We start from the raw sequence: 27585 nt of genomic DNA, 5'->3' as shown, positions 1-27585 counted from the left end.
AGAATTCAAGAAGTTGCTGGGTTGCTGTCTGCATAATGAAGCAGCAAACTGGACTACTGCAAACACTAAAGCCTTGATGTGATTTACTGGGATGCTGTAGGCACATCTAAAGGAGTTTTGCTCCTTTTTTGTGTCAGCCTTCTGAACCTGAGCTGGGTCTCAGAAAACCACAGCTTTCACTGTGCTCTGTCCTGTCTGGATGAATGTGGGCATCTGTAGATGAATGTGCTGTGGGTGAATGCAACAGTATCTGGGGTCTGGTTGTCCTTGAGGAAGGAGGTGTGTGAACTGTACTTGGCCATGAGTTTGGGTGTCCTGGATGGGTAAAGGAGAGGTTTTGTATTACAAACTGGGAGTGCTTCTAAGGTAAAACACTCAGCATGGTGCTTTGTTAGAACTTAATAGGTAATTTCCACTGCCAAGAAGCTGCTCTTCCCTTGTGATCCACAAGAATTGGAAGATGTTTGCTGGAGCCCCTGCCTGAGCAGGGAGGGATTGGAACCCACCAGCTCCTCACCTTCTTGAAGGGAAACCTCCATTCCCAGTGGATGTGAGACAGCAGCTCAGGGTGCAAAGTAGTTGAAAAGCATGGCTTTGCTGCAGGATCACATTCTTACAAGGATCTTTCCAGCACAGCTCCCTGTCACAGTTTCTGATCTGTGCCTGTCCTCTGCCACTTGTGCCTGCTTGCTGCCAGCTCCCTTGTAACTACTGTGATGCTACACCTTCTTCTCATGTGGAGTTGATGTCTAAGTGCCCCAAGCAATTATCTACTGCTGTAAAAAGGTGTCATGGTTGGAACAATCTTCTGTCAGCTCAAAACTGTAGATCCCAAAGGTTGTTATCCCAGGATAATGATTCTGGGGTGACCTCTGGTTTATTTGTAACACTGAGCTGTTGCTGGAAACACGGTGCTTTGCCTCAGGGCTTGCTAAATCTTGCTGTTGTGTTCAGGTTCTGCATGTGAGGAGAGCTTTAGGTAAAGGATTAGGCATTAGATAGAAGACTAGAGAGAAAGAGAACTGGCAGAGCTTGGGAGTGGAGGAGGTCTGGTTTTTCTCAGGTCCTGGTGTGTTACAGGTCCTTTAATGAAATTGGAAGGGATGGAGATATTAAATGTCTTTGGCAGTGTCCCTAGTGAGAGGCTGTGAAGGAACTGGAGTAACTGGGGGGTGGGAGGAGAGGTTCTTTATTGCACTGGGACTTGGGCAAGGCCCAGAGTAGGAATGAGCATGTCAGCTGAACAGGTGAACAAGTATTCCTGGTGTAGGTGCCCCATGACAGGCTGCTGCCAGTCCGGTCTCTTGTCTGCAGCCCATGTTTGGTGGGTCCTGCACTCTTGTAGCTGCTTTTTGATTCTTCCTGGCTGGAGCAGAGCCACCATGGTGCTAGCACAGGTAGGTTAAAGGATGCACCCTCCCGCCTCAGATGCATATCTCCTGTGACAGGGAGATATGCTGGGAGCCTGCAACCTCCTCACTTAAAAGTAGTGTTTGTTTGGGTATGAGCTGTTCAAATACAAACTGGGATGGAAGGAGATGCAGTAATCTAAGCACAGGGATGGCTGGTGCAAAGTGGAGACGGTAGCTGGTTGCAGTGCGGATTACTAAAGCCACACTGCTGGGGTTATCCCTGTGCCCAGGGTGCTGTCTGTGCAGGGAAGTTTGTGATGGGCCATGTCTGTGCCCTCATGGAAGGGGTGTGCTACTGCTACTTCTGAGCTGGTCGCTGGTCCCTGTCACCACTTTCCCCTCTGTGCCATGCAAATGAAGGCAGCTGCGTTTGGTTCCTGCGCTCTGCAGAGCTGCCTGTGTTGTCACGTTGTCACGTCACGTTGCGCATGGCTGGCGGTAAGGAAGCAGCTGGGGGTCTTCCTCTTCACCCTGTTTCATAGGCTGTGTCCATCCAGGTCTAAGTATTGATGCTGTTTGCAGAGATACCACAGTTACCAGAGCATCCCTCTAACTGCATGGAGGACCTTGCCCAACAACGCAGGAGGGAGTTGCTTCCAAGCATGTCCCATGCAGGTAAGGGGTGCGAGGAGGGGGGTTCCTGTTTTCTAAATGTTACTGCCTTCAGTGTTGGTGGCAGACATAATTCCCAAGGCGAACTACCCAGCTTTCATATCTCTTCTGTGCATGGAGGATGGGGAGAGGGCTGCTGGCTGTGGATGCGGTGCACCTCTGTGCGCTCTAGCTTCCCACAACTCATAGAAGGATTATTAATGTCTGCGTACATCAGATCAGGCAGTAAAGAGACTGACTGCCCTGCCATCTCCCTGGGCCTAAAAAGATTCCTCCAAACAGCTCTATTAACAACAGGAGTAATTTTTTATTAGAAAAGGCAAAATAAATACCATGAAGCTGTGCGAGGGAGCTGCCCCACACCTCAGCATCTTAGCAGCCACTGCCTATTGGGTCTTGCAGTCGCCATCCCCACTGTTTGCTGCCTTTATCTTCTTCAGCTCCTTCTGCAGCTGCTCTTCTGCAGCCAAGATCTCCTTTGGCTTCTGGTACTGTAGACAGAAAGAAATGCCCTTAGCACTCCTGTGCAGTCTCTGCTCCAAGCAGACTGACTGGGGCCAGGAGCTACCATCACAGCTGGGGCCCTCCTGCCCACGAGGCCTTTCTGTTACCAGCTGCCTCCAAAGCCCGTTTGGAGAGGTGGTGCCAACAAGTTAGGGATGTTTGCCAAGATCTGGAGAGCCTTTTACAGAGCAAGTAAAACTTTCCGGTTGGATGTGGAGTCCTGGCGCTCAACAACCCCTCTGGAATATCCTGGCAAGCAGTGTTGCGCACGTCCCTGGTGTGTCCACTGACTGTATGCTCACACGTGCTTTATATTTGTATATATGTAAAATATGCATTTTAGAAAGGCAGACAGAGAAGTAAGAGCTGCAGTTCCTCTGTCCTCCCCTCAGAGCCCCCTTGCCCAGCTGCAGTTCAGCGGTGGATGCAGGTGCTTTTTGGCCAGGGTTTGGCCGGTAGCAAAACGGAAGCTCAGAAGGACTCAAGATGTTCCTCATGGCCTATTTCCTCTGCACGTGTACCCCCAGCTCTGCTGCAAGGTTTCCCTTGGAGGTGATGTTCTCTGGGCAGCCAACTTCTACATTTAAGATAATGAGCACCTGCTGCTCAGAAGCATCTGTCTGCCTCTGTTACTTGCAACAAGTGCCCATTTTCCTCATCTTTCACTTCCACCATGTGTGTGGAAGTGTCCCCTCTTCATGTGTCCTCTTGATACAAAGCAGCAGGTGATGATATTTTTTTATGACTGCAAGACACCTCTAAGTGCAGCAGGTTCTCTGACTCTTAACGCTTATGTTTTGAGACGAGAGAGAATTGCTGTCACTGAGAGCAGAGGCTTGCTCAGGCCTGATGGAGGGGATATGTGGAAAACAGGGCATGACAGACCTTGCACCTGCAAGTCACCTTGAGTAGCAAGCAGGGCCCCCTTCTGCAGTCTGGGCTGTCCTGGCTAGTGTCAGCATGCCCCGTGTAATCTGAAACTCCCCCTGACTGTGTGACAGAGAAGGGGGCTCATCAGTGACCCTCAGCAGATCTCCCTGCTCTGCCTCATTTCCCCACATGTAAGAATCTTCTTTGTGGAGATAAAGGGAAGGGCAAAGTGTGCTGTTCCATGTGGTAAAACCTCACCGTGATGATCAGGGTGTTGTTGGCATGAGTGAAGCTCAGCGCAGCTGCATCCAAGGGAAGCTGGTAACGGTCCAGGTCAGGAATAGAGAACTTCTTGTAGTACCTTCAAATGAGAGAGGAGACAGAAGTAAGGAGGGTGGGTTCCTAGTCCTCTGCCACTGGTGCTGAGTCATGCCTTGCTGTTCTGCAAGGCATAGATGAAGACAATAGACCTCTCAGGGTTGGCAGGAGGATGCTGTGCCATGCTGTGTGCCTGCTGGCACCCCCAGACTGGCGGGAGCACCAGAAACAAACCTCCAAAATAGAAACTGGTTCTGGCAAAGTTCTGAAGGGCTTTGGCATATAAGAGCAGGCTTGGTCCCTCCAGCTTGCCCTTGAGCAGTGCCAGACATGGCTAGGGACAGAGCATTCAGCCCTACTGAGAAGGGTCCCTTCATCCCTGCTCATCACCTCTCATTCCCTCTAAGTACCAACTCCTGTTAGCTCTTGTCAAAACAGCTGTCAAAGCCCTTCTGCTGTGTGACTGACTTTCCTAAGTGATGCACCATTTTGTGTTGCAGTCCTTCCTAAATCTACCTTGGCCTTTGCTCAGTATGAAGGAAAGGGGATATGTCTCAGAACTGGAGGGGGGTTATAAGCTGTCTAGGCAGCTATGAGATTTCCTAAGACTTTGGGACCAGAACCTTGTAGACCTGTGTCTGTGTTTGAGACCTTTCTTGCTTGGCATGGCTTGCTCTGCATCTGCTGCTTCTGGGGCAGCACCAAATACAGTAGCTGGTGGTCCTCTGCCCATGTAGAAGCATCACTGGGTTCTTAAGTTTCTTCCATCACTCTCCTGGGCAATGCTGCCCAAGAACTGACCTGTAGCTGGTGTTGAGGTGTCCAGAGCAGAGCGAGAACAGGCAGCAGCTGCTGTCATGCCATAAGGGGTTCTCCATTCATCTAGCTGCGTGTGAGGTTTGGCCTCTCTAGCTACCTCTGCCCAAATTGCAGTTTATTTTCCAAGTCATGGTGAAAATAGCTACAAAGGGCAAATGGCTCTCCTGGTGCAGTGGGAGGAATGTACGCAGCTTGTTACCGCAGGGCTCAAACCGTTCTGTGTTGTCACTGCTGTCGGTATTTGGAAAAGGTGGCAGACGTGGATAATAAGGGAGATGTCAAAGGTTAAACAGCAGAGATTAGATGAACACAAAGACATGTTAAGGAAGTGTTAACTTCTTACCGATTAGACAAAAAAAAAGCAGTACACAGAAAAAAACACTGTTTCAAAGGGCCTTGGGAGTCATCAATGAAACAGCAGCATTCTGCTGCCCCAGGACTAAGGAAAAGGGGAGAAGAATGGCTTTGGCTGGCCTCAAACTAAAATCTGTGACAAGATCAAAGGAAACCAGATCTGCCTGGCCACCCCCTCCTCCTCCTAACGTTACCACTGCCTCTCTCACTACAATAATTGAATCAGGTTTGGCGTTTGGGGAGGTGGCTTTCTGGGTTTGTTTTTAGAGTTTAGTTTAATGGATTTATTTTACAGCAAGAGGTTTTAAGCAAATCCCACTTGAGCAGCCCTTGCTATGGCCAGAGGGAACGTGAGTGACTGTTGGAAGTGAAGAGCTCCTGTCTGGGCTGGGGAGGTAGCTGATGGGTAGTGGGTTATCCCTGCTGAAGCAGGCACATTCTCTGCCCTCGCCTCTCACCCCATGGCCAAGGGCAGTATTGCACTCTGAGCCTGGCTTCTGGCCCAAGATCCACAGTGCATATGTGAAGTCACCTCTATTATTTTCCTACTGGAAACCCACTTTCTGTCAGCCTGTAGGGGAAACTGCTACTGGTATGTTGAGAATTTAGAGCTGAGGTACTCAGTAGTGACTTGGCAGCCCATCCCATTGCTTGTGCCTCTAGCTGGAGGTCAGCACTGCTGTGCTCCTCAGAAGCAGTATGGCTGACGTCCAAGGGCTGGAGAGGCTCTGCAGCTTCTTTTCTCTCCCATAGCGATGCACGCTCTCTCTGTGGACTCCGTGCCTTTGTTGCCATATTGGAATGAGTTGCTGAGTAGTGCCTTGCCTGGCTGAGACCCAGAAGAAATGATATAAGGTATTCTGGAACCTGTACTAAGTGTTTTGGTGCTGGAGTCTGTCCCTGCGCCCTACTGACAGCAAAGCTGGTTTTGTCCCAGTGAGGAAACTTTGACCTTTCATTCCAAAAGTCCTTAACTTTCATATGCAGGCTATGAGCTGCTGTCAGATCCTTCAGCTCTCTGACACTCACCTACAAGTGTGTAGGTGTCGACTGCTTGCAGGAGGCTGTACTGTTTTCCTGAGAGTGATACAAAAAAGCCTTAAGTCAGGTAAGGCATGGGTGAAGCCTCAGTGATACCTTACAGCACCTACACAGGCAAGGAAGTTCCCACATACACACTACTATCAGCATGACTGGGAGCAGATAAGCCTGTCTGTGACTGATAGTATGTGGCTGGACTTGGGCTCACGTACTCCCTTTCCTAGCTCCATGTGTATCCACGTGTGGCTGATGGGAGCCTCATTCATCTTTGCTACATAGGTCTCCCTACTCAAGTCCCACTCTTCTCCTGCAAATCCCTCTGCGTGCATTCAGGCCAGCATCTTTCTGCATTAGAGCTGTCATAGCTTGCTGTTTTCATGGGGTAGACTCCCCCTTCCTCCTGTCTAGCCTCCTCCTGCTTTTGAGCATCCAGGTGTGCTCATGTGCAGAGACAAAACATCCCCTTGCCACTGCCTCTGATGTGGCAAATAAACCCTTGCCTGAAGACTTGCTGTTCTGATCTGAAAGGCATTAAGCCGCCAAAGTGGAGCAGTTCTTTGCCAACAGCACCACCTACAGCCAGCTACAAAAAGCATCTTAAGGAGGGTGGGAGGCAGACTGGGAAATGCCACGGCTGATTTTACCTGTGAATCTCATCCATCTCTGTTCTGCAACAATGCTGGGAGGGAAGGCAAGCAGAGAGCAGCCTGCCCAGTTTTCCATACTGGTGTATTAACCCTGTTTGTAAATAGCTTTCACTTATCCTCCAATATTCTGCCTTGTTCTCCCAGTACTTGCTCCTTGCCATCTCTTCCTATACTATTGCTCATCCTGGCTTATTTCACTGAGGTTGTAAATGCTTTGGGGCACAGCGTATGTCTCATTCCATGAGAGATGCCACGTACTGACACTGTAAAAGATGATGCTTAAAAGCCTTTTCCCAGCCCCACCTCCCCACCCACCCCATCTCAGATTTCTTTTGGCAGAATATTGTGGTGCTTCCTTTCCAGATTCAGTCTGCCTTTTTTTATTTGCCACCTCCAGATCATGTCACTGGCACTGTGACTACGCAACAGGTTTGCACAGGGAGATCTGTCTGCCTGGGTGCCCATGACTTTGCTGCACCTGTTGGATCCTGCAGCTCTGCATTCTGAGGCTGATCAAAGCATTGTGTCAGAAGCAGCAGAGGGATCTTCTAGCTTCAAAAGGTCTGCAAGGCTCTTTATTGCTCTGAGGGAGCAACATTTGACAGGGAAAGAACAGAGAAAACACCATGGTACTGGAACTGTGAGATAAGTTAGCAGAGGCCAGCACAGAGCTTGATGGGCTCTACCGTAAGCATGTCTGGAACAGTTGGGAGTGAAAATTGGACAGCAGGAGACACACAGCTGTGAGCTGGGGCTCCTCAGCCCTTGCACACTGGGGAGACAAGTCAAGAGAAGACAACCCCCCCTGTGCCATCACTAGCCTGCCCCCTGTGCCAGCCCACCCTGAGGGACTGTCAGCACTGGCAGTGCTGTCCTTACTGACTTCTTGTTGGTGGTCTGGATGACACAGCAGCGCTGCTCCTTCTCCACGGAGACGCTGTACACTTCCTTGGGGTAGGGCAGGTTACGGATCCGCCACTGGAAGCTGCTCAGGGTATCCTTCCTCATGAAGACAGGCTACGACAAATAAGTACCTTTAGCAAAGCCCCTCCAGCTGTCTCCTATCCTCCCCGTCCCCTTCCTCCTGCACTACCTTGGGAGGCTCTACGTGGGTGTAGCTCTTCCTTCACCCTGGAGCATTAGGAAGTACCTCAGCATCACTTTCCTAGAGCTTGTACTACTCTATGTTTACCCAGGGCACTGTCTGCCCTGCTTGTAGGAGTCTTGCAGTACAGGGTTACAGGGAAACTGTGCCAAGCAGGCAACCACATAGTGGGCTCTGCCTGCCCTGGGGACCTGCCAGATTCAATCCTGGCTCTGCCCCAGTTTGCTGTGCCGGGCTGTGCTTGTGTTTCAGGCTATGTTAAGGAGCAGCCTGCTATGTACTGCCTGTGCCACCCTTGCGTTGTCATTGCTTCTGCTTTCCATCCACTGAGTTGTCCTGGCGCTACCCTTCCTTTCAGCCTATTTTTTTGGAAGCCAGAACAGTAGTTAGCCAACATGCAGTACAGTTTCTCTACTTAAGGAGACTACAAATCTGTTGAAGACCTCAAAAGAACCTCAGCTGTGCCTTCTTTCTATCCAGCCCTGCACCTTTGGGATGATTTGTAGCAGAGTACTGGGCATATTAACTTTGGCTCTTGGGGCTGTGAGCAATCTGCAATCTACTAGCTACTGCTGTAAGCACAAGAGTAGGTCGTTTTAGGTGTAGTGGTGCCAGCAGACCCTTACATACATTGGAGCTGCTTTCTTTTATGAGCTCTGATTCCAGTGCTCCCAGGAGCGGGGAGGTTGGCTCTCCCACTTCAACCTGCCATTTGCCAGTGCCCCCAAGGGTGTTCTTCTCTCGCCATTTCCTACCTGTGGAAGGTAGAAGAAGGATTTTAATCATTCTGCTCCATAAGAAGAATTCCAGCAAATGACTGCTAAAGCTGCCCAGCACCCTGAGATGATATGGAGATACATATCTTACTACTCGTTGCTTTCACTTTGGCGTGAGTTGATCTGTTAACTGGCCTATTCCTGAAGTCAGAACTATTATAGTAATACTCTTTTTTGTTACTTAGCGTTGAAGCCGTGGTAGGATTGCAACACGGGCTGTGCCACAGCTGATGTGGTTTTGTACAAGAGCTATAACTGACACCTTGCTTGTTTGTGGTTGCAGAAGCCACCAAAAGGCATATTTCACCCCAGCACGTGCTACAGACTTGGTGCCTGGTTCCAAGATGGCAGTCCCATTTAGTCTGTCCAGCTGAGCTGTCTGGGGGTGATCCTGGGCTAAAGCAAGATCTGCTACAGCAGCCCTGTGCCCCAGCTGAACCATACTTATGCCCTATAAAATTCAGCTACAGGCATATTTGGGGGCAATCTGTTCCTGACCAAATGGTCCCTTCAACACCCCTGTCCTGAAAGGGCAGACCTGCTGCCATGGATGCTGCAGTTCTGCTCTGACCCACACCTGCTGGGGGCCAGCTGGGAGGTCCACTTACTCACTAACTGACCGGTCTTCACATCGTACTCTTCAGCCATCTCCTTCCCATCTTCGAACAGGTAGTGCACCTTCCGCTTACCTAGAGACAAGGCATGTGCTGAGGATAAATAGGAATACACCTATCCTTGGGCGTATGGCCCTGTCCTGCTGTCTGGGGCCCTGTCCCCTTGCCTGGGTCCCTGTGGTGAGGCCCTGTCCCGGGTGTAGGGCCGTTCCCGGGAGTGCTCCGTCCCCCCGCCCGCTGCAAGGTCACCCCAAAACACGTCGCAGGGAGAAAAGAAAGAGGGGGCTATCCCGCCTGGCCGCCGCGGTTACCGTCCTGCACCAGCGCTGTCTTGCTGGCGGCCCGCAGCCTCTCCAGCCAGCTCGGCACCGCCATGGCCGCCGGGCCCCGTCGCCACGGCAACGCCCACACTTCCGGTCGTCACCCGGAAGCACTTCCTAACGCCCCGGTCCGTAGGTGAGAGCGACCCCAGGGCCCGTGTCCCCCCCTCTCGTCCCCGGCCTTGGGGAAACCCCCGCGCCCCGGCCGGTTTGCGGGGGGGAGTGTAGCCTTCCCCTCCTCGGGGCAGGGATCGCGGGGGGTTCCGGGTGCTCCCCCGCCGCTGCGGGGGATCTCGGTCCTCTCGCCGTGGCCTCCTCTGGCCGGGGCGCGGGGTGGTCCTGTCGGGAGGTCTCGGGGGAGCTGTTTCTGTGCTGGGGTCAGCCGGGCTGGGTGCTGGAGCCGTCACAGCCTGGGGATGCTGGCGAGGGCAGCTTGGTGCCTGGCCGGCACGTTTGCTCTTAGATATTGGAACTAAAACACTACCTGGAAAAACACTTCTCTGAGTCGTGAAGAGGCCCTGGGCACCTAGTAACTTAGGGGGTTTTGGTGTTGTTTTTTTATTTGTATTTGGTTCGGGGTTTTGTTTTGGTTTGGTTTGGTTTGTTTGTTTTTTTGTTTTGGTTTGGTTTGGTTTTTTTCTGTTTTTGTTTGTTTGTTTCTTGTTAAACGGCCTGGAAACAGAAACTTTTCAGTGAAGCTGAGTTTTAGCAATGTAGCAAGGTTTCTTCTTCCCTGAAGCTGAATTCTTCCTTGGGGAATCAAGGATATGAGTCCCGCTGTGGGTTGGTCTTCAAGAGCATTGTGTTTAATGCTCGGATGAGAAGGTGACAGGTGACACTGTTTTCAGCTCTTCTAGGCTTAGTGTGGTAGGTTTGTGCAGGTTTTTGTGTGAGCAACCTCAAAGCAAAACATGAAGTGCTGCAGAGAGAGGAATTCAAGTTGGTATTAGCTTAATGCTGCAGCCGTGTGGGCTGTTGGGCTGTGCTGCGGTTCGGGGGTTTGTTTGGGCTACAGAAAACCAAACTTCCTGATTTCCTGGGCTGGCAGTTAAAGCTCCAAAGTTCTCTTTTGCAAGGCTTGTGATGGGAAACATACAGTCGTAACTGTGTTGAACTCAGCTAGTTAATCTTTACTGATTTGCTGTTTGCAGCTGAAGTTGGGTTGGGGGTTTTCCCTATGGCTGTATGAAACGCTTAGTGTCAATCAGCTGCTCTGTTTCTTCTCATTGATGACTTCAGCCCTAGCAGGAGAGGTGTTTCCTTCTTGGGAATGTGCTTAAGAAATATCTGGTAAATAAAGTCGCTTCTGTTGGCTGGGTAGGCAGGAGCTCCAAAATGTTACAGCAGTGGAATACTTTCTGTTATAAGAATACAGCTTGAGTGGTTTCTAAGATATTCAAGCAGGGTCTTCTCAAGTGGCTTTTTGGTGGTTTCTAACTTGGATTTTTCTGACGTTGTGGGCTGTAAGTCTTGTTTCCAGGTGCCTTCCTCAGGGCGTTTTTGAAAGGCAACAATAACAACAACAAAGGAAACCCCAAACCAACAATGACAGCAACTAAAATGAGTGAATTTCAAGTTGTTGTGATTGTTTAACATTGTTTTAAGCAGTCTCTCTTTTTCTTATTGGTATTCAGCAAGGGCAGCTGAACTTCTCACTAGGCCTATGGAGCCACGAGGGATTGTCAAAGCCTTTCCCAAGAGGAAGAAGGTGAGGGATGACTTGGGGAAAAGCGTCCCTCCAAAGATCTCAAAAGAGGAAGGAAGAGAGATACCTGAGGGTAAGCCCTGCATGCCCGTGACATGGAATACAGTACTGCCACCACATCTTGTTCACTGGAGGTGTTCTTCTGCCAAAGGCTGTGTTTTCTGTAGAGTCTATGGCCAGCTTGCTTTGCTGTGTCCACCTGGTACCCTCCAAGGGCTGCCTGTCACTGTTTGTGCCATCCCATCCTGCATGAGATCTGTAGCCTGGTTGGTTTGGGACACTGTTTCTCTTGTCACTGAGCTTCTGCCCCTGTGTTTTCCTCAGCAGAGTGGCTGAAACCTGTCACCACTTACGTTTTGCAAGCTGGCATCGGCCAAGCCAGGGCAGAGATCTTCCACAAGCAGATTGTCCAGAACGGCGGTGTTGTACACAGCCAGCTCTCCTCAGAGGTGACACACATCATTGTGGCTGAAGACATGGACTGTAATCGGGCCCTTCGGCTCCTTAAATTAACCAAGCTGCCTCCAGGGTTGCAGCTAGTGAAGGCATCCTGGCTAAGTGCTTGCATCAGAGACCAGAAGCTGTTGAGTACCGCTGGCTATGGTGTCTTTATCCCTTGCAGGTATGCAAATGCCGTGCTGTTATTCCTCTGTGCAGTGCTTCTATCCTAAACCGAACAGCACTAAACCTCTGCTCGAAATTTTGGACTGCAACTCCTTGCAGCTCCTGTGGATGTGGCTTAAAGTCACTTTCCTATATAAAGACAGTGAAATTTAGTGACTTTGTGAGCAGTAGCTATTCTGTGGGGTGGCAAAGCATGAAATACAGCCCTGAAGTGCTAAGAGGGGTCTTGTAACTTGCTACAGGTGCTAATGGCACCTTTTCCTAGTTTGTCAGCGATAACAAGGAGATTTCTTTTAAAAATGCTGAGGATTAAATGCTGTTTCTTACTTATTGCAGATGAAAAGTATAGACAGAATTGACAACTAAGCACAAGAGGAAATAAAGAATGGAGCAGCAGGCAGCCACAGGTTAGGATCAAAGTATTTTGGCAAAGTTTTGGAGAAATAATCTAAGAGTGAGGTAAATAGGAGTGGAAGTTGCAGGTTAGCTAGGTGGATGGAAATTGGGGAATTGAATCAAAACTAGAGTAATTCAGCTGTGATCTGAGAGAGTACAATTCATATGGGTTGTTTGCTCTGTCCCGAAACGTGCAGAAGGATTTCTCAGTCAAAATTCTGGGGGCTCAGAAGTCTTCCTTCTCCTGTACTAAGGCATCTGATCCACAGCAGGTACCTGGAGGATGGAGAACTGCAGAAAGAGCAGCAGCAGCAGGTACTGGGCAGTGAAGAGATCCAGCCCCCAGCAGAGGAGGGAGCAGTGAATCCAAATACTGACGCACAGGTCGGGGATTCCTCGCAGCAAGGCCTGGGCACCCTTGGACAGCAGCAGCTGGCTGAGGTGAGGCTTCCTACACAGGCTCTTCTCCTCATGAACAGATCCCGTGTGCTGCTTTTCCTGGCTCAGAGCATTCCTGCAGGGAGACAATACCAGATTTTCTCAGCAAAGGGAAAGCGTTTGGGTGTTTTGGGTTGGTGCTGGCAGACTCAGGCTGCGGACATGATTACTGCTTCTCTTTGTCCCTTTTAGATGTTAAAAGTGGAAACAATACCCCTTAGATTCCTGTCCCCATCAGAACATTTCCAGCTGAAGCAGTCCTGATGCTGTGATCAGCCCACGTCTCGCTCTGGTGATCAAGTTTCCCCTGTGTCCTTTTGAGGAATATTCCCTAGCTGCGAATATATCCCTTTCAGGAAGCTGTCTCTGATATTTCATCTGGTGTTCCTCCCTGAGCCATGCTGACCCATTCTCCACTTCTTGGCAAGCACCCTGCTCAGACACATATGTGCAGTGGATCAGGTTGCCACTTGAACGATTGTGGTGGTGTGCTTAAAATATCTGTGTTGGGTTATTAGTGGGCTCTGCTGTGAGTCAGCTTCTCCAGTCTGTTAGCTTTCTTTCCTTTCTCTGTATTTTTGCTCAAGTGTACAGAATTCTTTTTGGGCATTGGCATAATTCAAATCTATCTGTAGCAAAGTCACCTCAGACCTCTTAGAGCAGCAGCTGCCTTTTAATGCTGGCATCTGTTTTCTAACACAGTCCCAAATTTTGTTTCACAAAACCCTGTACTTACTGCCTAACTGACAGCCTGCTGGGGGTTCCTTTATTTTAAGCTTTCTCTTGAAGATGCGTAGGGAGGGATGTTTTCTCCCCAGGCTTACTATCCAGTGTCCTGTAGGCAGAGTTGGCTTCTTAAGTGTGTCACCTTTGCAGTTACCCCATCTTTGCTGTTTCTTGTAACTCTAGTTTAGTGGCAATCACTACTAACAAATCTCACACTTTGCAGAAGAAATGATCTTTTGTATTGTTACGAATCCTGTGGTATCTGCCCTGCTTTCTGCTTGCATTTACTTTGGGTGGTCAGACAGCTGCTGGAGTCTGCAGCCTTATTGCCTTTTTTTCTTTTAAACCCTCTCTAGTAATGATGTTTCCCGTTAGTCTGTGTGCAAAAGCAATATTTGTGGACACTTCAGTAAAATCCTTGTCCTAAGCTTTGGCCTGTGTAGGTTTGTGGAGGAGAAAAGAACCCATGGGATATGCTTTAATGACAGTATCAACCACTTTTAAGACTCAATTACAGCAGTAAAGCTGAAACCGAAATCTCAACATAGAAGTAGCCTCTATTTAAGTATGGAGTCTTTTGAAACTTGGGTGGATGATTTTTGTCTAGGAGATGATGAGTGTGCCAATGTCTCACACTGAACAGGGGCTGCTCTGGGTGTTCTGCGTTGGGATGTAAACTCCTGTGAGGAAACCATTGCCAGTCAGACTGTAGTAGCTGCTTTGTGGCTGCAGTCTGGCTGGAGGAGTTTCCTGCGAGGCAACCCAAGTGGTGCCTGTTATTCACTGGCTGAACCCTGGGGCTGTTACCCCAGGCTGCCCAACTCCTTCTCAAGTGGCCTCAGCTACTGGGCTGCAGCTGCTTTCCTGGCTCCTGTGCTGTGCCCCAGACAAACCATGCACATCCCATCTAGCAGAGCTGCAGGATCCTGGGATATCTTAGAAGCTAATGGGACTGGCTAGTTTTGCATGCATGATTGTAAAGAGTCCATTGGCTTTGTTGGCAAAGCACAGAGACTCAAGGGGTTGTGTGCTCTTTTACCTATGTGGCACTGCTGGCTGAGAGGATGGGGACTGCATGCTCCAGCTGCAGGGTTGTTTGTATTGTGGTTGGATAACAGGCTTCTTAAATGCTTTTAAGGGGCTTACTAACTGATCTGAACACTCTGAAGCTTTGCTGCCCTCAGAGGGAACAGTGTCTTAAGGGAGTTGCATTTCAAGGTGAATGAAACTTCATTAGTCTATCAAATCTTCAGTCTGACCCAGTTTTCAGAGTTATAAAAGATTATAGGGAAACATCCTGCCTTTTTTGCCTAAAGACTTCAGCTTTGTATCTTGCAGCAATTATCTCCAGACCTCCTTAGCCAGCAGAGGTTGTAAGGATAAGGCTCTGACTTATGAGTTTCTGCAGAGCGTCAGTCTAACAGGATTTGCGTGCCGCAGGTGATGTCTGGACTGATCCTAAACAGCTCTGTGCCATCCAGGGTTACTTCACTCTTGGATCTTCGTGGACTCCTGTGTCTATACATCAGGAGAGAGGGGGACCACAGTGAGCAAAGCAGTCAGCAAAGCCTCTGTGTGGCTTCCCACTTCTATCCCCTTTTGTTCCTTACCTGAAGCCAAGGCTCATTGTTTCTTAAGTCTACACAGAGGCATCTTAATGCTGAGGGTATCAGCAAATGTATACATTGGTTCTTTCTTCTGTCACTGAGGAATGTGGAGTTCTTTGTGTCATTCCTTCCTCCTCCTTTTCTCTTGTAGATAGCCATGGGGAAAATGGGGGGGTTGTAATTTACTACCCTGTTAAGATTTTGTGTCTAAAACATGAAGACAGAGTTCAGTGCCTATCTCCTGTCATCTCCATCATGGGCTGGAACATGCAGGGTCTGAATGCAAGAGATGTGTCTATGCAGCCACCAGATCAGTGAAAGGTTTTGCAGCGGGAGCAGGGAGTCAGGATCCCCCGCAGCCAGGGATTTGAGCATTGTCATACCACACTGCTGGCAGCGGTTGCTCACTTAACCAGTGTCTTCCCTCAGTCAGGTCTCGGGGGCTTAGCTGCAGGGTCATGTGTAGCTTGGGGCATGAAGAGCTTTAGCGTGCATGTAACCAACAGCTTCCAGAAATGACAATCTGAGTATTTCACATGCTGGAGGCTGGTTAGAGCTCTTACTTCCTGCTCTCTGGAGCAGCCTCTGCTAAGGGGATATATGTGAGGCATGCGCTTATTCTCTTGTGTCTGCTTTTCTACCTTTCCCTAAAGAAAGTCTCTGATGAAGAAGACAGTGAAGGAGAAGATGCTAGTGTCACCCAGGGAGATCTGGAAGCACTGATGTCTGGCCACTACCCTGTGAAATCATCAGAGGAGACCAGTGACAGCTCTTCCACAGTGGCACAGCCTGCCAGCAAGTGGGTGTGTGCCCATTCCTCCAACAGCAAGAAGGAGAATCACAACCAGTGCATCACAGAGAAGCTGGAAGTGCTGGCAAAGGCCTATTCTGTCCAGGGGGACAAATGGAGAACTCTGGGCTACACCAAAGCCATCAATGCACTCAAGAGCTACCACAAACCAGTCACCTCCTTCCAGGTAAAACACCTTGACAGGGTGGTGGAGCAGGGAGATAGACCCAGCATCCTGACTCTGTTATGAGCCGTATTTCTTGCTCTTTTTGTACGTGGAACAGGTTATCTTCAGGCCTTGGCAATTCTCTCCTGTGGGAGGCTTTTGATGGAAGTTGTGTAGCAAGTGTAAGTTGTATTTATTGACCAGCTGTGGTGTTTTCAGATGAGCAGAAAAGGGAAGTCTGAGACTTTTAGGGCCAGATCTGAGTATCCACTAGATAAATGCCTTCTCCAGGCTCAATGCAGAGACATTTTCACCTTCCTCTTAAGCATCAGCAGTTGCTACTATTGGAGATAATATGTAAAACTAACTGGATCTTGGACTGATTGGCTGTGACAGTCCAGCCATTCAGTGTGTTAGTGCTTCAGTCCTGTTCTGCATGCTTGTTCTTTTCCATTTGCCATTGAATTGATGTAGACTGTGTAAGCCTGGCCTGGAGAAGAGAGCAGCAGTCAGAACTAGTCCTGCCACTTATCAATCACTGATCAAATGGCTGACCAGTCTGACTGGGTAGCAGCTCCTCAGTTTGTCTGTAGCCTTCACTTTTCCAGTAGTGGTTCTGGTTTCTTGCTAGGAAGCCTGTAAAATCCCTGGGATTGGGAAGCGAATGGCAGAGAAGATCCTGGAGATCTTGGAGAGTGGGCATCTGCGCAAGCTGGATCACATCAGCGAGAGCGTGCCTGTACTAGAGCTGTTTTCCAACATCTGGGGAGCAGGGGCCAAGACGGCTCAGATGTGGTACCAGCAGGTAAGTTTAGCAGCTTACACAAGAGGTTCTCAGATGAGGGTTTGAAGACTGCTTCCGAGTGCAGGAGAGTTACTTTCACAAATAGTTTCCCATTGTCAATATCCATATTTGGGATTTGATTCTGGTTTTATGGGTGGAGCCGTGAGGCTGGGTCCCATTGTGGGTGTGTTTGGGGAGAAGGAAGCACATCCAGCTGAGACTTGAGTTTGGTTGGAGGATGGGCAACAGACACATGCCATAGAAGGAGGAGGGGGCACACTGCCTTGTCCGTTAGCATCGCTGCTTGGAGCTCCTCTCACGCTGTTCACTGCGATGACACTGGTAAGAGTCAGGCTTGAGCCAGGACATCTTGGCCGTGAAAGCTCCTGGTCCCATTGCTGGCTTGTTGGCCTGGCTGGCTCCTGTAGCTGTCAGAGGAGCCGTCCACCTTGTCTGGCAGTTGTAAAAATGACGTTAAAGTAATTGTGCTAACATGAGCAACCCAGGCCACTGGGTGGGCTCCTTCTTTAAAAATAGTTTGTTTCCTGAGCACAGAGCTAATGAAGCCTGGTTTCCCGTAACATTAGGTTTGTAACTGGATTCTTTGCTGTCTTAAAAATGTGGTTGTGTTCACATGGTAGGCTTTCCCTCATTGGGATATTCTGGGTGGTTTTCCTTTGTCAGCATCACTTGTTTTCATCCAAGCTGTAGGAACGCAGTGCCTTAAGAACTTCTGTCAGGTTTAGTTAAGATTCAAAGTCATTTTCAGGTGGAGATTAGAGGTGTGTGCAGGTAGTGAGATTGTTCAAATTCCTTCTTTTAGGAACCAGGCCCTAAATGATCTCTACATGTGCTCTCAGAAGCTGTGACTGGCCTGGACTTTAGATGGGTTAAATACAACCTCCCCAAATTTTTGTCAAAAGTATTTGAAGAGTAGAGTCTTGGTAGATGTTTGAATGTCATCACATGACCTGCACTAGGGTTTCCGGACGCTGGACGATATCCGCACCAAGGCGACTCTCACCAGCCAGCAAGCTGTGGGGCTGAAGCACTACACGGATTTCCTGGAGCGCATGCCTCGGGAGGAAGCTGCAGAGATAGAACAGACCGTGAGTAGCTTGGACCCAGACCCTCAGAGCAGTCTGAGTACCTGCTGGGACCTGACAGGAGGGCACGTGCTATGGAAATGTCCCTTGCTGTTATAGCTGAGCTCTTCAACATCTCCTCTGAGTAGGGTCAGTGCTTGGGGGCTGCTTTTTGGGCACAGGCACACAAGGCACCTACTTTGACCTGTAGGAAGGTTCAGTTTGAGTACCTGGCGAGGAGGAGGGTACTTGAGTTCTACACACCACTTTGAAAAAGACTGTATGTGGTGTGGTGGGATGAGCAGGTTTGCAGCTCCTCTTCCCAGCATCTCATCTCCTCCGAGATGTCTGCTTTCAGCCAAGGCCCCTGAGATGTTTCCCTGGTGCTGCTTCTCCAGGGGAAGCTGTGAGCACCCTCTGAGCTTGGTGTCAGTGGGGAGACTGAGCATGGATATCCTTCCTGGAAGCAAAAGGGATTCAGGTTGCAGATGGGTTCTGCTTGCTCTTCTATGCCATAGCATTGCAGAATTATGGGGTGCTAAGCCAATGTACCCTAATGTGAGCAGAGAGCTTGAGGTGGGACACTGTCATTGCTACTCCTGTGCTCTCTGATCTCCATGGAAGCAGCAGCCAGCGTGACCCTGTCACTCGGCCACAGGGCCTGGCCACGAAGAATACTCTTCTGCCAGGCTCCTGCTGGGGTGTCACTCCGTGTGCCGGATTAGCCATTTTGGTGGTGAGTGGTCCCTTTCCCAGGCAGGCTAGGTCGAGGAGCTGGCTCTTGGGGGTGGTTCTATTGTTATCTTGATGGGATTACTGCGCTCCCCTCCATACACACACACACACCTCTGATCCAGGCCCAGGAGAGAGAATGAGGGATTAGTCACTGTCTGTGCTGCCTGTCACAGTGAGATCTGAGGAGCTTTTAGGCTCTCGGGTGGGGCTGCGAGTTTTCTAGAAATCTTCATTTAAAGCCAGAAGGGGACAAGGACACCAGAGGAGGGCTTACTTCGCATGAGAAAGGCTTGTGTCTTCTTCGAGCACCTCTGGGGCAAAGGTTAATGGGTTTATCTCTTGCTAATGAAGGATGATCCCCAAGAGTGACAAGGGGCTGTGGGCATGGACACTGCCTTCCTGAACCCCAGCCTCTGTGATGGCCTCGTCACTGGGAATTGCTGAGCCCCTAATTATTTACTGCCAGCAGGATGATTGGCACAATCAGACCAAGAATACTTTATTCCTCTCCAAGGACCTAGGAGCGTTTCTTAAGCATTTAATAAATGAAGCCATCAGAACTAGCACTGTCTGCACAAAACAGGAGCTGGGGTCCAGCCTGGAGGTGGCTGCATTAGGGGAAGTTCTGATCATATGTGTCTGACTGCTGGCAGTAGCATGTTGGCATCCCTTCAGCCTATAATGCTGGGACATTTGTGTTTTTTCTGGGTCACGAAGCTCAGCTCTTCTGCAAAGGCAGAGCTCCTGGCACGAGTGGACTCCAAGGGACACTTGCAGATTTTCTGCTGTCTTGGGTCCTATGAGAGAGACTCTCCATGAGCCCCTCTCTGCTTCCAAAACAGGATCTGTGACCATCTTGTGTTGAACTGGTTCTCTTTGAGGGCAGAGCTGGTGATTTTTGCCCTTCCGGCTCACAGAAAGGCTGAAAAACCTCTTCTGCTGTCCCAGAAGAAATCGAAGGCTCTGAAAGGTTGTCCTGTACTTTGCCTCCTCAGCATTGCTGCATCTTCCTGCTTGTCCCAACCCAGCTCCAGCCCAGCACTCTCAAGAGCTGATGACTGCTAGTAGCACCGTGGTAGATCACTGTATTGTGTGGCAGTGTGCTGGGCATTTGCAGGACTGGGTGGAGGCCACCCTGGCTCCTGCGACCCCCAGCAGCAACCAGCCTCCTTGGTGGGGCAGTGTGGCCTGCCTGCCAAGTGTCTGCTCCACATGGAGACCCTGGAGATGCAGGACAGGCCACGAGGCAGGCACGATATCCTTTGCTGCCCTGGTGGAAAGGGCACAAAGAGACTGGTCTTTGACTCCTCATCCCTCTTTCTTTTCTTAAAGGTCAGACGAGCTGCACTGGCCCTGCAGCCTGGGCTCGTGTGTGTGGCATGTGGCTCCTACCGTCGGGGGAAGCCCACCTGTGGAGATGTGGATGTGCTGGTCACTCACCCGGATGGGCAGTCTCACCGTGGGGTGTTCAGCAAGCTGCTTGACAGCCTCCACAGGAGCGGTAAGGGCTGGGGACTGGCACATGGTGCTCAAAGCTGTTCTTAGTATGGCCAAACTGAGAAGGCAGTGAGGTGAATGGTATTTGTTGGAGGGCAGGTGATTGCTTTTCCCAAGGACAAGACATCTTGTAAGTCCTTAGAGTACTGCCCCCGGTCCTGGCCCTGCTCCAGTGACAGCTCTGCAGCCAGTGTTGAGAGGAAGTGTTGCTGCAGCTCAGCATGGCTTCTGCTGTCTGCACAAGGCTGGCTGGCCTGAGGCAGGGTTGCCCTTGGGGTCACACAGCACCTTATGAGACACCTCAGCTGCTGGTCTGGAGAGTGGAGAGTTTGGAGTGGGGGTGTCAGTGTCTGCCACTCAGCTCCTCTCTGCCTGTTCCGTCTCCCCAGGCTTCCTTACAGATGACCTGGTGAGTCAGGAGGACAATGGTGATCAGAAGAAGTACCTGGGGGTATGCCGCCTCCCTGGGCCAGCCCAGCGTCACCGCCGGCTTGACATCATTGTGGTGCCTTACAGTGAGTTTGCCTGCGCTCTGCTCTACTTCACCGGCTCGGCTCACTTCAACCGCTCCATGCGCGCCCTGGCCAAGACCAAGGGTATGAGCCTCTCAGAGCATGCCCTCAGCGAGGCCGTGATGCGAGGCCCTGGAGGTGTCAAGGTGGCCTCTGGCCATACAGTGCCCACCCCTACAGAGAGAGATGTCTTCATTCAGCTGGGGCTGCCTTATCGGGAGCCCTCAGAGCGGGACTGGTGACAGCCAATTGTCACCCAGTATTCTAGGGCCACTGCAGTGCTGCTGTTTTGAAGTGCGCTGGTTTCCCCAGTGCTGCTGTGTGGTGACTGCAAACTGGGGAACTTATCCCAGCAAACTGGGGCACTTATCCCAGCAAACTGGGGCTCCTCACAAGTGCAGGGCCGTGCTGCTAGCAGAGCTGTGTAGCATCACACAGCAGAGGCTGTGGGCTGGAACCTTCCCGGAAGTGCTGCCTGATGCCCCACACAGCCTCTTGTGTCCCTGCTCTTAAGCAGCCCATGGCTACCAAAGGGGTTCACTGCCCACCAGCTGCCCTGGCCCTGCTCTCGCCAGGGAAAGCTTCTGAAAGCTAGGCTGCAGAGCCTTGTGATCCAACCCCTCCCAGTGCGTGGGAAGTGGGAAGTGTGATGTGTCTGTGTCTGAGCAGACATTCCAAAATCTCTGGCCTGAGCTGTGTATGAAGGCAGCCATGGTCTGGCTTGGCCCTGGAACGGGCCTTCCCCCTTCTCACTACTGCTGACTGTTGCTACTGTGGGGATCGTGAAGGGTCCCCCTGTGCTGCTGCTGTGTCCTCCATCCATCTGAGCTGATCTGTGCCCTCTGGTGGGTGTCACTGCACAGGGCTGGGCTGCCACCAGCTTCCCCTGGGGCGAGGCCAGCCTTGAAGGAGGCGCAGGGACCTGATGTGCTGTGCTGCTTGCTCTCAGCCCGTTGTGTGCTGAAGATCCTCGGGTGCAGAGCTGTCACCCCCTCAGTGTGGCCCAAGAGCTCCTTTCCTCTCAGTGCAGGAGAGGAACAGACCTCATGGCTCAGGGGAGCTGTGCTCAGGAAAGGTTTGAATGTAATGGCACTGAGTGTAACCCGGCTGGGCTGTGTGCTTGTGCATAGGAGGCAGAGAGAAGCACAATGAGATAGTTCTAATTTCGGCAAAGCAAAGCTTTCCCTTTGTGTGTGTCTAAGCCATGGAATCATCTGGTCTTTGATCGGAGAGTTTGTGTGTACTTGAGTGTACATGTACCTGTGTGCTGGACCTGTCAGTTCCACGGGAGTGAATTTTATTTCTCAGGAAACCTCAACTATTTTTATTCTGGAGATGAATCTCCCAAGACTTGCAGCGCTCTGTCTCTGTTATGGGTATTGCAGCAGCTCCTCCTGTGACAGAGGTGCTGCACTGCAGCATCAGCTGCCAGGAATGCCATGGTGGGCATTTCTGTGGCAGGACCTCAGGGTCCCCTCTGGGCCTGGCCTGGCTTCCCACTCCTGTGTCTTGTGGGGGAACCGGTCTCTGTCACGTGGTGTGACAGGCTGTGTGTTTGCTGCCAGGGCAGGCACAAGGGGATTAAACCTGGTGAGTTTGCACAGTTTCCTGGGGCAGCATCAGCTGTGGCTGCTGGGCACTGGTCATGGGGCTGGGGTGTTTGCTTGGTGGGTCGTGACCCCAGCAGTGTCATTTGTCAGCCCAGGCTTTCTGCTGAACACCTGTTGGAAATGAATGACTTGTGGCATGTCTTGCTGCTTTTAAATTTGAAGTATAATAAATTCCTTGTCTCTTTCCTCCTTCGCATCTCTGTCTTTTTGCACTCTGCCATGTGACTCTTGGGTCTCTTCCCTCTGGCTGAGCAGGAGCCCCTCCTGTGCTGGTCTGGCTCCCCATTTTCAGAACAGGCAGGGAAAAGGCAGTAGAGACCTTCATGCTGTGGGATCACCACTTCTAGCTCTCATGGCTGGGAGTTTCTGGCCACCTTCCTCCCATGGCAGAATGGACCTGGTTCCATCCTGGCATCCAGGTGGCCACATGGCTGAGCTGGGGCTGGCCATGCCCAGAGAAAGGAGCAATACCTGAGCTCTGAGCCTTGGGCTAAGCTCTTACTCCATCTGTGGGGTCAGGAAGGGATTGCTATCAGCTTTTCTGTATTTTTTCAAAAAGTAGGTGTTGGGACTTGGCTGCTGCACTGTCTCCTGTGCCTAGAACACAGCTCAGTCTCCTGAGCATGGAAATGGTTTTCTGAGGGGAATCCAAACAACCTGGAAGCCAAGGGAGCACATGGAGATGAGCAGCAAGAAACACTGGCTCAAAAGGCAGATGCAGAAGCTGGGGAGGACCAGGGGCTGCTGGGGTCGGCAGAGGCTGGGACAGAGCCAGCGCAGCTTGGACTGGGTTCTCGGGGGGGGGCAAAAAGCGGGTCAGCCCCAAACTGGGACCTGGGGTGGTCCAGGGAGAGCGCTCCCTCCCCAGGAGGGCTGTGCAGCCCTGGGGGCGGCCGCAGGAAGGATTGAGTCCCTATCCTTGAGGTCATCTGGGCTTGGCTGGGCAGGGTCACAGCTGGCCTCATCCTGTCCCACAGGGAGGTTTGATGGGGGCTCACTCTCTCTGCAGTGCTGCTAGGATGATCCTGGAGGATTTTCCTAGGGCCTTATGGATGGCAGCCCGGGGCACAGGGCTGTTTCTGCCTGGGCTGGGGCAGGGAGTATGGGGATACTTACCTTGGCCCCTTGATGAATGCATCCAGAGCTCTAGATGCTGGGATGAGCTGTTCCTGGTGGGCTGGGGCTGGCCCTCTCACCAGAGCCACGTGCTGGGGACATCACCGGAGGTGAGTGACATGTGGCACTGCTGGCCCCCAGCTCCTTCCCCTTTGTCACCCACATCTCCAGGGACACAATTCACACCCTGGTGCAAAATGGGTGCTGCAGCAGTTAATCAAAGTTAATCAAAGCCCTGGCCCTGCTGTTTGTGCTGCTTTTACTCAGGGGGAGGTCAGACTTAGGGGTGTGGGGCCAACACTGCTCAGGATCTCGATTGTTCACCCAGCCCCTCAGGAAATGGCAGGGAGGGTGGCCCTACTGCCCACGTGTCAAGTCCTTCCAGCACCCTGCTTTGTAAGAGAAGGGGCTTGATGGCTGTCTGCCCCCTCCCACCCCACAAATCCCTGCCCAGGAGCTTTTGAGGGGGCAGAGGGCCCTCCTGTGGCCAGGTGGGCCAAGGATGGATGGGGGTCATCTCCCCTGGGTACAACTGCGGCAAATGCAAAGAGGCAGGAGGTGAAGGAGCGTGAACAAGCTCTGCTGGAGCAACTGGAGGTGACATTTCTGAATGCCGAAGCCCCCCTCTTCATGCTGGTACAAGGTAAGAAACACGAGGAGCTGGACTGCGCTGCCCCTGTGAGTCAGCCCTGGGCTGGGTAGTCCCTCCTGCCCTGGGTGGAGGGGACAGACCTGCCCCACATGGTCTCCTCCTTGTGCCCCTAATCCTGCCCTCCATCCTCCCAGTCACTTACAGACCCCAAGCCAGGGGCAAACTCCAGCCTGACCCCCTCCTGAGGCCACATGCTCCTCTGAGACCCCTCTCTTGCCTGTGCAGCAGGGAAGGATGTGGCCACCCCCTTGCCCCAGCACAGCTTCTGCCTCTTCCAAACCCTGGGGTGCCACACTTACAAAGAAGGTATGAGGGATGGGGCTCCTGGGGTGCCTGGGCTGAGGTGAGTGCTAAGCCCCCAGAATGGGTGCAGGGAAGGTGAGCATAGATGATTTTAGGCAACTCTAATGAGGTGTCTCCTGGTTCCTGCTTCCCAGGAAGGGGCTTCAGCTATTCCCCCTCTCAAGCACACCCCCTTCCCACCCTCCCTGGCTGTGAGTCTGATCATCCTGAAAATTAAACCCAAATACAGCAGCATTTAGAGACTGAGTGGAAAGTCGAGGAGCTGGGATGGAGGTTCAGGTCCTGCTGCAGAGCTCCTCGCTCCCACTCCCCACTCCTGGCACCCCAAAGGTGGGTCCAGACTGGAGGCTCAGGCAGTTCCTGTTCCCCCATAAAGGGCCTGTCTGTTCCTTGGGCTAAAAGGAAGAAAAAGCCTGGGCCAGTTTGCTGCAGCTCTGAGCATTAGGCAGCTCTCCCCACGCTGCTCCCTACTGTGTGGGGAGGACACTCAGCCTTATTCTTCATGCTTGTCCTCGTACAGGGGTGGAGGGTTCTGGGGCTGGGGGAAAAGGGATGCAGAGGGGGTGGTTTGGCTTCTTAAGGTTGGTACTTCATATTCATAAGTAAATATTTGCTAATGGCAGCATGGCTGTGCGAATGCAAGGGAGCTGCTCCCCCCGCCGGAGCAGGCAGGGAAATGAATATGAATTTATCATGATTAGGTGAACCCAGCAGGGAGAGCGGGAGAGAGAGGGCTAGGCAGGGAGGGGGTGGGCGAAGATGGATCTCTGCAATAAAATTAAATAAGGACACCAAATAGAGTCACTTCTCACATGCCCGTCCGCCCTCCCGCGTGCGGGGCCTCTCCCGCCTCCCGCGCTCCTCTGGCTTTGCTGATTTCTCTCTTTCCTCAAATTTATGAGGCCAATTATGAAGATGAGGTTGGAAGTTCTCGGAAGTTCACTAAATGCAAAGTGCGGTCCCTGCTGTTCACATCAAATTAATTAACCAAGCGCTATTGATGGCCGGGGCGACGTTGGCGAGGCGTGGAGCTTGAGGTAAGGGCTGCTGGGGTGCAGGCAGGGGAGGTCTGGTAGGGGGGCAGAGCTCCCTGCAGGGTCTCCCCAGGGCCAGAGAATGCCCAGAGAGCCCTGCCTGGGCAGCCGGTGGGCAGCGGGAGCGAGGGAGGCAGCAGGTCCTGCTGTCAGTGCTCCGCATTGCAGTCTCTGTTTCCAGCGTCGGTGGTCTCTGGCTGGAGAAAGATCCACCCAGGTGATGGCAGGGCTACTGTGGTGGGAATGTGGCCCGGGTATGTGGCAGGATCCTGTGCTGTGTCCCATGGTGGAAGCCATGGCAAAGGTTGTTGGTTGGCGTGAGCCTGCGTCTGGAGGAGCACAGCCTGAATCAGGTGCCCTCTCTGGCACCCCAGGGTCATTCCCCCAGCCAGGCGGGGGGCTGCTGACCCCAATCCCATGTGAGTGGTCTGCACAGGGGCCTCACTTTTAGTAGACAAGTGACTTTCCCTATGGCTTAGCAGTGATAGTGCAGCCAGGATAGGCCCACTGCCACCTTCCCCTGCTCCCTGAGTCCCAGCCTCCCTCTCTGCCTCAATTACCCTACCTGTGCTGCAGGAAACAACCTGCCTGTGACTTACAGGTAAGACCTCATGAGCTGAGCACCCTGACCCAACACAGCCCCTTGGCCAGCCATAACCTCTGCGTGAAGCAGCCTGGCTCTGTGCAGTGCTTATGGAGAGAGGGTAGGTGGCTTGGTGGTGGGGGCAGCAACCACATGCCTAAAGCAAACCAGTTCCTGTGAGGCATTGTCCTTCCCCTACCCAGGGAATAGCTTTTTGAGGGGGGGTTCTAGTGTGGCCCCCATTGTCTGCCCTGTCCCTTGTTGCTGAAACGCTTCCTCTGTGCTCCCTGCACATGGGAGCAGCTGGGCTGCTGCAGAGCTGTTCAAGGGATGAAAGAGGCAGGCTGTGTCCTCAGGACAGGGATGTCACAGCAGGGAAAGGACACAGAGGTCCCGGGGGAGGGCAGGACCCAGCATGCACCCAGCTCCTGGTCTCCTGGCATGTCATGGCTGTGTGTCTCATGAGGATGCACCAGCTCCATGTACGGCTCTGGTTGTATTCTTCTGCCTTTTCTGCTCCTGCCTCTCTTTGCTGCTTTACTCCTGCCCCAGTGATCAATGGGCTCTGGTCACGCTGGAAAACAGCACAAACAGAGACATTTACAAACCTGCTGTCTGTCCAACAGGGGCATAACTCAGGGTCTCTGTCACCACAGGGAACGAGAGGCAGGTGCTCCTGCTCCGGTGGTGGCAGCAGCACTGACGTTTCCTCTGTTATGGTAAACACGTTACTTGTGGGCATTTTACCTGCTTATGGTGAGTTTTAAAAAGAAATAGACTGGTTGCTCTGCAGTTCCTGACACTTGCAGCATGCATGTTTGGACATATATGTGTATCTGGACAGTAAAACCCACCTAAGCTGAAAGGAGTGGTTTACAAATGCCCGGATTTTGGAGCTGCAGTCCCTGCATGGAGTCTCTAGTGTCTAGTACTGAGGTTGAGCTCTCACCACGATTTGTCCTTACTTGGGGTCTCCAGGGTCTGCAGCCACTCACTGACCCTTGCAGGGCTGCCCAACAGCACCGGGGGCTGCTCCGGGCTGAGTGCCACATATTCTGCACAGCGTGCCAGGGCCCTCCCCTGCCCGCACCCCCTCTCCGGGACAGCAGTCTGGGGTGGATGCTGGTGTGGCTGCCCCATCGCCCGTCTGTGTAGACCTTGCTGGAGACCCTGGGTGGCTGAGAAGCTTCTGCTGGACGGCCCAGCCCCGATGCCCTGGGCTCGGGCAGCTGCCGTCCTCGCAGGCAGCAGAGGGAGCTGGAGGACCAGGTATCGGCAGCACCGGGCAGGCTGCGGGCAGCGCGGGCTCTGTCGGAGCCCTCCGGGCTGGGCGGCTCAGCCAGCCCCGGGTCGTGGGGACAAACCCCGCTCCATCCCGACTGACACCAGCAGGGCAGCAGGAGGTGTCACCAGCCTGCAGACTGTCCCTTCAGTCCCGTGGTGACATCCCTCCGAGCCGGTTCCAGACTTGCCACCCCTGTGGGCACCGAGCTCTGCCGCAGACACCCCCTGAGCTGGTCCTAAATCCCGCCTCTAGGCTTTCAGGGGCTCAGCCCTCCTGCTTCATTTTAGGGGGGCAGGCAAATTCCCTCTGGCTGAACCAAGCTGTGTCCTTTGTCCCTGCCATGTCTGGCTGAGGTGTGTGGCACAGTGCTTCCCATCACTCTGATGACCATGGGGGGACAGCATGGTCCCCGGGGAGCCTGGTGAGACCTGATGCAGGGGTAAGGTCTCCAACCCTGGGCAGCATCCCAGGGCCAAGGGGTTTCCTGCAGCACGTGACGGGTGTCTGTCACTTCTGTCCCCCGGTCTCCTTACCCGTATGCAGCT

The 27585-nt window shown here is 52.1% G+C and overlaps 2 protein-coding genes across 10 annotated transcripts; one reads left to right on the top strand and one right to left on the bottom strand.

The window, feature by feature from the left end:
- Positions 1 to 23: 23 nt before the first annotated feature.
- POLL (DNA polymerase lambda) lies at positions 24 to 22253 on the top strand. 8 transcript variants are annotated; one of them, XM_065068278.1, is made up of 9 exons: positions 24 to 2027; positions 11027 to 11170; positions 11422 to 11719; positions 12390 to 12558; positions 15542 to 15865; positions 16476 to 16649; positions 17609 to 17737; positions 19781 to 19949; positions 20335 to 22253. In XM_065068278.1, exons 1-9 carry the CDS (start codon positions 1922 to 1924, stop codon positions 20697 to 20699), a joined length of 1878 nt encoding a protein of 625 aa, XP_064924350.1. In that variant the 5' UTR covers positions 24 to 1921; the 3' UTR covers positions 20700 to 22253. The 8 variants fall into 8 exon arrangements, with proteins under 8 accessions (XP_064924350.1, XP_064924351.1, XP_064924349.1 ...); XM_065068279.1 differs by having other exon boundaries at positions 26 to 2027; positions 11425 to 11719; positions 12387 to 12558; XM_065068277.1 differs by having other exon boundaries at positions 36 to 2027; positions 12387 to 12558.
- On the bottom strand, positions 2312 to 9614 carry DPCD (deleted in primary ciliary dyskinesia homolog (mouse)). Of its 2 annotated transcripts, XM_005507000.3 has the most exons (6): positions 9384 to 9614; positions 9067 to 9147; positions 8313 to 8437; positions 7461 to 7594; positions 3657 to 3759; positions 2312 to 2515 (listed from the first exon to the last, which is right to left on the bottom strand). In XM_005507000.3, exons 1-6 carry the CDS (start codon positions 9445 to 9447, stop codon positions 2411 to 2413), a joined length of 612 nt encoding a protein of 203 aa, XP_005507057.2. In that variant the 5' UTR covers positions 9448 to 9614; the 3' UTR covers positions 2312 to 2410. The 2 variants fall into 2 exon arrangements, with proteins under 2 accessions (XP_005507057.2, XP_064924407.1); XM_065068335.1 differs by lacking the exon at positions 9067 to 9147 and having other exon boundaries at positions 9384 to 9462.
- Positions 22254 to 27585: the final 5332 nt, after the last annotated feature.

The sequence above is a fragment of the Columba livia genome, chromosome 6 (assembly GCF_036013475.1).
Source record: "Columba livia isolate bColLiv1 breed racing homer chromosome 6, bColLiv1.pat.W.v2, whole genome shotgun sequence".
Lineage (NCBI taxonomy): Eukaryota > Metazoa > Chordata > Aves > Columbiformes > Columbidae > Columba > Columba livia.
This window is presented reverse-complemented; position numbering and strand designations above follow the sequence as displayed.

Bases quoted from the DNA above. Each gene is read 5' to 3' on its own strand.
- POLL (XM_065068277.1), top strand. From the start codon at position 1,922: ATGCTGTTTGCAGAGATACCACAGTTACCAGAGCATCCCTCTAACTGC. The intron at 11,171-11,421 runs GTAAGCCCTGCA...TGTTTTCCTCAG, and splicing joins AGGAAGAGAGATACCTGAGG to CAGAGTGGCTGAAACCTGTC. The intron at 11,720-12,386 runs GTATGCAAATGC...TCTGATCCACAG, and splicing joins GGTGTCTTTATCCCTTGCAG to CAGGTACCTGGAGGATGGAG.
- DPCD (XM_005507000.3), bottom strand. From the start codon at position 9,447: ATGGCGGTGCCGAGCTGGCTGGAGAGGCTGCGGGCCGCCAGCAAGACA. The intron at 9,148-9,383 runs GTAACCGCGGCG...CCTTGTCTCTAG, and splicing joins GACAGCGCTGGTGCAGGACG to GTAAGCGGAAGGTGCACTAC. The intron at 8,438-9,066 runs GTAAGTGGACCT...TACCTTCCACAG, and splicing joins GAAGACCGGTCAGTTAGTGA to GTAGGAAATGGCGAGAGAAG.